The 9614-nt window shown below is 42.1% G+C and overlaps 1 protein-coding gene across 1 annotated transcript; it reads right to left on the bottom strand.

The window, feature by feature from the left end:
• Positions 1-281: 281 nt before the first annotated feature.
• Positions 282-5702, bottom strand: LOC105183014 (uncharacterized). The gene is made up of 4 exons (XM_025301827.1): positions 5636-5702; positions 5444-5532; positions 873-2261; positions 282-569 (listed from the first exon to the last, which is right to left on the bottom strand). The coding sequence occupies exons 1-4, from the start codon at positions 5700-5702 to the stop codon at positions 282-284; spliced, it is 1833 nt and encodes a 610-aa protein (XP_025157612.1).
• Between the last annotated feature and the right edge of the window lie 3912 nt (positions 5703-9614).

Here is a 9614-nt window from a genome sequence, read left to right as displayed (position 1 = left end):
GACTAAATGTATCGAGCTAAAAGGAGACTACGTTGAGAAATAAAACGCTTATTTGCCGAAAAAAATATCTTTTATTAAAAAAGTCACTGACTTATCAAACTACCCTCGTATATACATGAATCAGTATCATAATATAACGTTCTACGATCTAATTTTTCTAAATAAACGTATAATCTCAAGCGTGCCTGTGTCGTCGCCTAGCCTAGGCCGCTATTACGACGTTTGTAGTTGCAGAGGGAACAAGCGTCTCTTGTCGTAATCGCCATGAGACGTAGAGAACCTCATCGTTCAATATTCACAGGCAACATGTTTATGATTTCATGCTCGGGACACGTAAGCAGCGACATGAAATATTCGTGTGTCTTAACGACCTCGGTATTCGGCAGATTAGATCGCTGATCGAATTTGAACGAATTGCGGCAAAACTTTGCAACCGAACGCAACACAGGATTTACCGCGATGTTGTTTCTATCGAAAACAATACCCTCTGTTTTTTCGTATTTCCGCAGGTATCGCTCTTTGGCCTCTTCATCGTTGATGCATTCAGCAGGCCATCCGCTAGCATCCTGCTTAAATTGCAGAAAGCAGTTGATATATCACGCGAACATACCCCCCAACCGAGTACTTAGGTCGTACTGAGAAATCTTATATTTCCATATCTCGTTCACGGATCTGACACTATAGCCCTTCTCTATAGCTTTGCGTAATTCACAGGATACCCAGGTATCCTCGAATTATCGATCGGTCGGATTATCATGTGTGCATGGAGATTGAGAAAATGTCTCGCAGCAACTACGGCATAGGGCGAACAATAATTTTCCGCGAACGCGAAATGGGAGTACAGGGTGAAAGAGATCACGCCAAGCGAGTACCTTGCACCGCACGATCCTCTCCACTATGCTAAAGTCAAAATCGGGAGCTATACGAATCAAGGCGGAACATTCTTCGCCCACGTACATGTCCGGATGACTGAGCGGAAAAGAGCCCTTCTTTAGCACAAACGGGTACAAGGAGCATACGTCTACGTAACGTATCTTCTTCGTACCCGTTACATCGCACCGGGTGACGATGTTCCCTGTACGATCACCGAAGAACGTTTCGCGAGGATCGAGAGGCTCAGTTTCTAACATCGAGTGATTCGCAAGGAAATCGTGCATCGGTTGATTGTCCTGCAACTCCCTATCGAAGACGCACTCCCACTTCTCCGGTACGATGTAACCTAGCTTCTGTATATGAGATGTTGTCATGCGTGTATGCTCGTATCGCGACTCAATAGTATCTCCCTTCACGGTGGTCGCGAGCGGGCTATCACGATTCATCTTGAAACACGCGGAACATCCATGCCAAAAATACCCTTGAAATTGTAACACGTGTCTTTGCGCAGGATTCGTTGTTTCGTAATACCCATCAATGAACAGCCCTTCCGGTATGCGATGTTCACGAGGTCTACCTGCATATGTTATAGTATAACCGAGCTCGCGTTCCATGCACAACAACCATTTTAACGCTTTGCGGGATTGATTGTTGACACGCCGATACCAACCCGAAGGAACAATACCTATCTCCTTTTCACGCTGAAAGTTTTTACGGAATTCTTTCATGCACGTAGAGGCGATGGTTGTGTATTCTTCAAACGGAAATACTTTTCCATGATCCAGGAAAATCTTACGGAACGCAAGACAAGCCCGTCGAAGAATATCGACATCGTTCCGGCAATAGCTCACAATTTCCCGTTGGAAATCAAATTCTATATTTTTGCGCACCATGTCCTCGTGCCATTCTAAAAACCGCTCACACTCGGGCGGTCTCATTGTTTCGGGAAAATAGTATCTTGCATCTGGTATCGGTCCGATGTAATGTTGATTTTCGACAGTGTTAAATAAATGCGGAAACAGGCCTTTGCCTGCAGTATCCTTTAACCCGGAGGCTTTTGGTAATGCTGACAAGCGCATAGGCATATAATTAACACTGTTGATAGATTTTGTTTGTCTAACGGTTAACAATATGATCTTCGTACCGTTTAAAATAAGCTTAGGTTCCACCCGATTACCGCTCTTAACCAAATACAGTAGGATAAATTGTGCATTGAATTCGTTTGCGTTGTGTGCGATGCAGATGATCTGTTTTAAACTCTTCCTCGGTCTCGTGACAAAATCGACGAATTGTTTCACCGGATTGTCTTGAAATATAAATTCGCGTATCCCGCACCAACGACATCGCAACGCCATATCGTCTACATTCATGCAGCTTTCACATATCTGCTACGCAACACAGAGCGTCATAACGTGGGTTTTAACGTTTTCTGTGCCTTCGATCGTATCGTCTTGACGCGTCTCAAAATCATAGAATACAAACGCGATGCGACCTTTTATGCGCTTATTTCTTGCTTACTAACGCTTACTAACGCTTGTTTCTGTCGCTTCGTCAATGTCATCAACTACGTTTTCCTTTCCTACTCGCTGCGGATTCATCGTGTCGGATGAACCAGTGTCGCATCGAAGTGGTTTCATATAGCATAGATGATTCATTGGTTGCAACGCGTTGCAAACACGACAAAAGATCTCATTACAATTGTGTTTGTTCCTCAAGTTTCGCAAATGGCCACAGTCGCTGCAAATTCTCAGGATATTACAGATGCTCAAATAAGAAGTGCCTTGGAGCAATTTTTGCTTACGATGACGCTCGAAACACACCGACCCATAAAATTCACGTTAACACGCGGCACATCGTATTAGTTCTACGCCTGATACCTCGCATGCTGGAACGCCGTAACACCGTGGACATGCGTTTGAGCACCGATGCCCTCTTTCCGGTGGTACGTCCTACAGGAGGAGCGCAACTTCTCCGTTCGCCGGAAAGGCGAGCCTCGATCGTACATGCGTGCCAGGGAACGGGTCAGGAACCCGGCGGGTTCCTTTACTCGGTCTCTGACGTACGACGAGCGGTCCGTTTTTCGGTCAGGGACGCGAATCCCTTTACCGGGGATAGGACCATGAGCGACAGTTGAGGAAAATAGGGTAGGCAGGTGATTTTAAAATCAATTAGGTGAGAAAAATAAGACGAACAAACAAATTTATTACGCTAACAAACGGTATGGTATACTTTAATGATAACGAATTACAATTACGCGGTATATATGTATGTGTACGTGTGTGTGTTTTGGGGGGAATGGAGAAAGAAAGGAAAACGAATTTAGAGGATCAGTCGGGTGAAGGGGAACGAGAGTGGTCAGGTGAATTTTGAGGAGTGAGTTGTTCAGAGAAAGAAAAGAGGGGAATAGGATATCGAAGGAGTTGAAGGCGTAGACGCGCATGTAGGAGAAGAAAGCGGAGTACCAAGGGGAATATGAGGGAGAAGGTAAGGGGGTAGGAGTGTAGGATCTGGATGGTAGTCGGTTCCTAGCGCCACCTTAATTATCGCGCGGAGATAATGGAGACGCTAGTTGGTCGGGATCTCTGGAGTCAAAAACCGACTCGAGCGTTTGGAAAATGCTCTCGATAGTTATTCCAACGTTGTGATAATGACCCACTAAAACCGGATTTCCATAATAACGGGAATTAATAAAATGGTTATAGGAAGGGTAGATAATAAAGAAAGTAAAAATTACTGCTGGTTCCAAAGCAGAGAGAGAGTGAGAGCAACCAAAGGAAAATGTTGCTGATCTGCGTAGGTGTGCAACGCTGGCTCTGTCGCTTTCGGATTTCCAATTCGTCAACGGCGATGTTACACACAACTATGTTCTCTTTTTAGGCAGCGGATAATAATTAAACTTTGAGAGAACGTTTAGACCAACTCCACGTCTAAATGCCTGAGTGTAAAAATTAAACGACAAAAGAAAGATCTTTGGATGCCAAACTTGTGGTTCCAACTCAGGTGCTGGTCAGGCGAATAATGTGCTAGCCTTTTCGTTTTACTTAAAACGTCACCTCGGTTGAGAGGATGGGGTTGTAGAAATTGTGAACTTTGTTGTTAACATTTTCGGAGGTGGGAGTTTAGAATTGAGTCAGGGTCTAAGGGTCTATGTCCATCTATTAGATCTTTGTTGTTAACATTTTCGGAGGTGAGAGTTTAGAATTGAGTCAGGGTCTAAGGGTCTATGTCCATCTATTAGATCTTTGTTGTTAACATTTTTGGAGGTGAGAGTTTAGAATTGAGTCAGGGTCTAAAGTTTATTAGAACTTTTCTAGAGGCGGGATTTTGGAGTTGCGTTGCATTGTTGTAAAGGATGGAGTATCTATGGCGATAAGAGATTTCGTCATCCCGTTAGGTTTAGTGAGAGTTATTGGGTAATATGACGGGACGTGGAAAAGTTGTGAGTTCGTGAGGATGTGACTTAATTTTTTCCTGACTGGATTTTCCTGACAAACAAAAGAGTACTTTGGTCTAGGGGGAGATAAAGAAAAAAGAGAAATCGGTATATAATGATCGGTGATGTCATCGTGTTCGAAGGGTCGCGAAACATGTTTGTTGAATCTATCATTTAAAGTGCCAATTCGCTCTATTTATAAAAGATCTAGAATACGCGGAGACCGCAGGACGTAACACCGGCTTATATGCGCTATTACAACGTACACAATAACCTTCTCTGCCTGATGCAGCTCTTAAATTTAATATTGGATTGTAATGCCGGGATTTTTTGTAGTACATAATATTCAAAATCATTTTAGCTTCGCGCTCGTGTGAGGTGAGTACGCTGTTAGCATCGTACATGGGGGGCGCACCACGTGCGAAGGAACTAAAGTAATAAACAACGATCACGATATCGTTGCTGGCAAGATAATGCTGGAAACGCTCGATCTCGGGAATACCACACCCTTCTTCAAGTATATAGACACCGGCATTCCGTGTCAGTTCGACCGCTAGGTTTCGTTGTAATATAGAATATTGCTTCCTCACGGAATTCCATTTATCATGTATTTCTCCTGTGCGCACATTGCCGCGTTCATTGTACACTATCGCAGCGACGAGCGAACAGAGAAAGCACAAATTGTCAAAGTTGTTTATAGTAAGGATCGAGCGTTTCGCTATATCTTCGTGAATTAGTTTATATGATTTCTTTCCACGACCAGAAGGTGCCGCGACGTTGAAAATATTAATTTTGAAATGTTCTAAAATATCATGACCTCCGGCACTCTGCGCTAACGAATTCACGAGATTCCAAATCTCGTTGTAGGTCAAGTCCCGAGAGGGGCGAAGCGATAAACCCGCAGACCCTCGCGTTAAGTCCGAAGAAGCAAGTGTCAACCCCACATAGTTGTTCGCGCCGCCCGAATTTACCGCGTAATCGTGGATTTCCCGAGAAGCATTTTCTAATATTCAGTAATGTTGGCTCCTTCTGGAGGTGGGAGAATTCGAATATTCGACTCCCTCCCGAGAATATTAAATTTTCTATAATTACGCGACTTTTCCCTGAGTATTTCAATACATTTATATAAGGACTCACGGTTGTTGACTGTGTCGGCTTTCGCTTCGCACACTTTGGTCTTCGCTTTTGTCCCTTCGATGTTTTTTCGTATCCACTACCCTGTTGTACTGTAAATATGAATTAAAAATGTTATACGGGTATAAATTTTACATACAATTAGAATAAAAACACAACTAAGAGTATAAGACATTTTCTCTTACCTTTTCTTACCTTCGATTAGTGTAGCCTGCGAGATTCGAAAGTCCTGGGTTTCACCAGCTTCACTTGCGTCTTGCATCGTTTCATCGACTCCATTGTCATCGTACTGGATGATGTTACCCGTGACGTGAACTGCGTCGTCATGACTAATATCAATGTCGTTTTCGTTTATATTGCAGGCGATATCTTTGTCAGTTCTCGCTATTTATTACGACTTGCTAAAATTTAACTCGATATTAAACACGAGGCTCTACAAGAGAATAATCTTATATTTATTTCTCCTTATACTCACGGGCAGATTTCGTTGACAAGGAAGCCTTATACTCGAGCGAGAGCGGCTCTTTGGATTTTCGCTACTTACAGTATTGGTAAGAACTGACAAAATGAAGAACACAAGAACGTATCTGTGAACACCACCATTTATTATACTTATTCTTTTATGTCACATCACAGCGAAAGGAAATTACTTACAATGCGGAAAGGATCATGTCCTGAACACGGTCACCGAAATCTTCTTCTTCTCTCCGAGTAATCTTCTTGCTTCTACAATCTCGGCTGCGATCACAAGCAAGCAAGGATTATTTTTAAATTGCCCGCAAGCGAATAACATCGCCACTACTGCATATGGCCGCGAATTTATAAAATACTTCATATGTCTTCTCATTATTATCACTCGCGAGTTCGCGTAGATATTTCCCACGTTTGATTATTGAATTTGCTACTGACGCTGCGATAGTCACGTACAATTTTGAAAAGCTGCGTCATCTTCTTATACTTTCACGAATTTCACGATTATACTTTCACTATCACGGAATAGGAATGTTGTTCGAAACGATGGAAACAGTAAAATACGTCGCAGCAGCTTCGAACACTTTTATATAACATGGATCTTCCAAAATTTTGGGAAACCTCCACGAATGCCTGTGTAAATAAGACGGGACTAACTATACCAACGCTTTTCGGCAATATACTCGTCTAGTTTTATCGCAGAATTTGGTATCTGTTAAAGGATCACATTATTCCTGCTATAAAAGAATAAACCTTTTTCTTCTCATATCTATATCTCGCATTCTCAGACGTGAAAAATGCGAGTTCCGTGCGGTTCCCTTACGGCCTACACGAAAAACGTTTTGTAGAATTGTCTGTTTATCTAAATTTAGATGCATGGAAGAAAATATAATCAGTTTTGACTAGGATAGGACTCCGGTTCACAAAAGAGATGTAAAGGGCATTTTCTCATCCACTGATTCGGCAAATATAATGCCTATTCCCGCGATAACATAAAACCCGTCGGAATTTGCAGGGTTCGCGCATTCCGTTCAGTCACAAAAGAATAAACCTTATCGCGACCGCAAAGAATAAACCTTCTCGTTTTTATAAATTATCAGATGTGAAAAAATGTGCGCCATTCCTTTGCGGTGTACACAAACGATTTGTAGAAATGTGTTTATCTAAACATAAATTTAGATGTAAGGATGGACGATATAATCGGTTTTGACTACAATAGAGTCCGATTGGAAACTTTTGCAAAAGACCATAAAACGTATTTTCCCATCCGCTGCTTCGACAAATAACGCCTGCTCCCACGACATCATGAAACCTGTAGGAACACATATACTCCGTTCTGAGAAATTCTAGAACGTTCCAGGCCGAATCATTTAACAAATATTAAGAAATAAATTTAATTGTTGTATGCACACAGAACTACCCCTCCACTTTTCTTTTTCCTATAAGAAGCCCATTGGGCTGGGCCCAAACTATTTGAGCTTCTTCAGTCTTAGTACTCGTTTCGTGCGACGAAGTATATTAGTTCTCGTGTTTTCACCTGTGGGATAATAAGTTCTTGTGAGAAACATAATGGCGAATACTAACGCAAACGCAGAATTTAAGAAGATCGCGTATGGTGACTCCGGGAAGGCTCGTTATGAGAGCTATATGCTTCTCTCCACTACTTATCCCCTCAACACTTCGGATATCAAGAGGATGCAAATCGGATTACGAGCATCAAACGATGGGACATCGTTCGAGCCTACAATAATTGTCTATTCGGCAATACTTCTACAGGGATCCAGTTTCGACTTCGCCACATGGGAAAATTTTAAGGAGTACATGAAACATTACTTGAAACGATTACTTGCACTCGGTAACCAGGGCCGTGCCGGAGCCCGTCCATGTAAACGATGTGACCATCATCTTTACCACGGCGTATGGGACAAGGGCGATTATGGGGATTGAAAATACGAATACGACCGAGGTGAACACCGCATCGAAGAGGATGCCTACCGATTCATCCCAGGGACAGCAGTCGCCGACGAAGAAACGAAAAGTCTACACGGTAAACATCATGATGCAGGCAACATTTCTTGACGGGTTAGAACTTATAACAGAATGTATTGACGCTCGATGTGAACAACTGCAAACGTTTGCAAAACTTGTAAACGATTGCGCCCGGTTTCTCGTAACGGAGATAGAACTCATGTTTCCCAAGAAAAACTTAGACGAGGACATCGTGAAACAGACGTTCTTCGCAAACTATCAGAAAATCGAGCAAAATGTACGTCGGCAATTAAAAGATTTAACGTTTCTAGATACTTATTTCCACATTATATTTCAAGAAATTACTTCGATTTATTTAAATAAAATTGTACGAGCCATTTTAATAAATGTCTCATCTTAATCATAAAAGATAAAATGTGAATTAATTCCATGAAAAATATTGTGCATTCCTTTCTCTTCACCTCTTCTCTCTTTCCTGTGATTTCCAGTTCGAGGTAACAAATCCCGTTGTAAACTTTTCGAGTTCGAAAGAAGGACTCGCACAGGTAAAAATATTCGGGTAGACATAGACCAGAGGTATCGTCTTCCAACAATTACTGAGTAGTTTTTGTCTTCGAAATGATCCCTACCTGCACGAACATGCTCGCACATGCTCACGAGATTCGAGAGCCGTGGTCTCATGGTGGAGGCTTGAGCCCCGTAGGTTCTAGAATTTGCCAAATTTTTCACGCGTGACGTCAATACTCTTCGTATATATACAATATAGCTAGTTTCTATCAGGGTATAGCAGTAGCGTAGTGCATAAAACGCTTGACTCGAAAGCCAACGGACCCAGGTTCGAATTCTCGGCTAGAGGGCCAACAGGATTTTTCCAGAGATTTCGCACTAACCACACACACACACACACACACACCTCTCCGTTCTACGTATACGCCGTGAAACCAGTTTCTACCAAAGAATAGCAGTAGAGCTGTGGTAAAACGTTTGACTCAAGAGCCTGAGGTTCCGGGTTCCGAGCCCTCACAGAATGCCTAGGAGATTTTTCCAAAAGTAATATGTAAATTAACCAGCTGACCAAGAGCTAGAGAATCACTAACAACGCCTAATATAAATAATAAAAATTTAATATTTAAGTTACGCTAATTTTTATTTCGGTGATTCAAATTTCCGCCATTTTCAGCATAGGGGGAGGTATGGCCACTCAAAACATTCCCCCTCCACTCGACTCTTCGGCGCCGGTGGGCGTAGTCTAGTGGCGCCGAAGGGTCGAGTGGAGAGAGAATGTTTTGACTGGCTATACTTACCTCTATACTACTCATGGTGCACGTGCGTGATAATTTTTCACCTGGTGCACATATACATACATCCGATTATGATATAATCTAAGAAATAGAGCTGACAAGTGCTGTGTAGTAAAGGAAAAATTTTAAGATGTTCGTAATAGTAGAAACGATTGAGGATGACGAAATTAATTTATGTATTGTGCTCGAGAGTTGGGGAAAAACGGCGTCTTATTTTGGACATCAGGAAGAAAGGGATTGAACCTTCGCAAAAATGATAAAATTTTGCCAGACTTTAATAATTAGTCTAAACAAAAATGTGAAAAGTGTGAAAAGGAGGAATTTTACAACATTTTAAGCTGTTATTAAAGTTGAAAAATATTTGAGTCAGTTTGATGATACTGAAGATGAGCAAAAATAAGTAGCAAAATGTC

This window comes from Harpegnathos saltator, unplaced genomic scaffold (assembly GCF_003227715.2).
Source record: "Harpegnathos saltator strain DR-91 unplaced genomic scaffold, Hsal_v8.6 scaffold45, whole genome shotgun sequence".
In the NCBI taxonomy this organism is placed as follows: Eukaryota; Metazoa; Arthropoda; class Insecta; order Hymenoptera; family Formicidae; genus Harpegnathos; species Harpegnathos saltator.
Note: the sequence above shows the minus strand (reverse complement) of the source record. Positions and strands in the feature narration are given on the sequence as shown.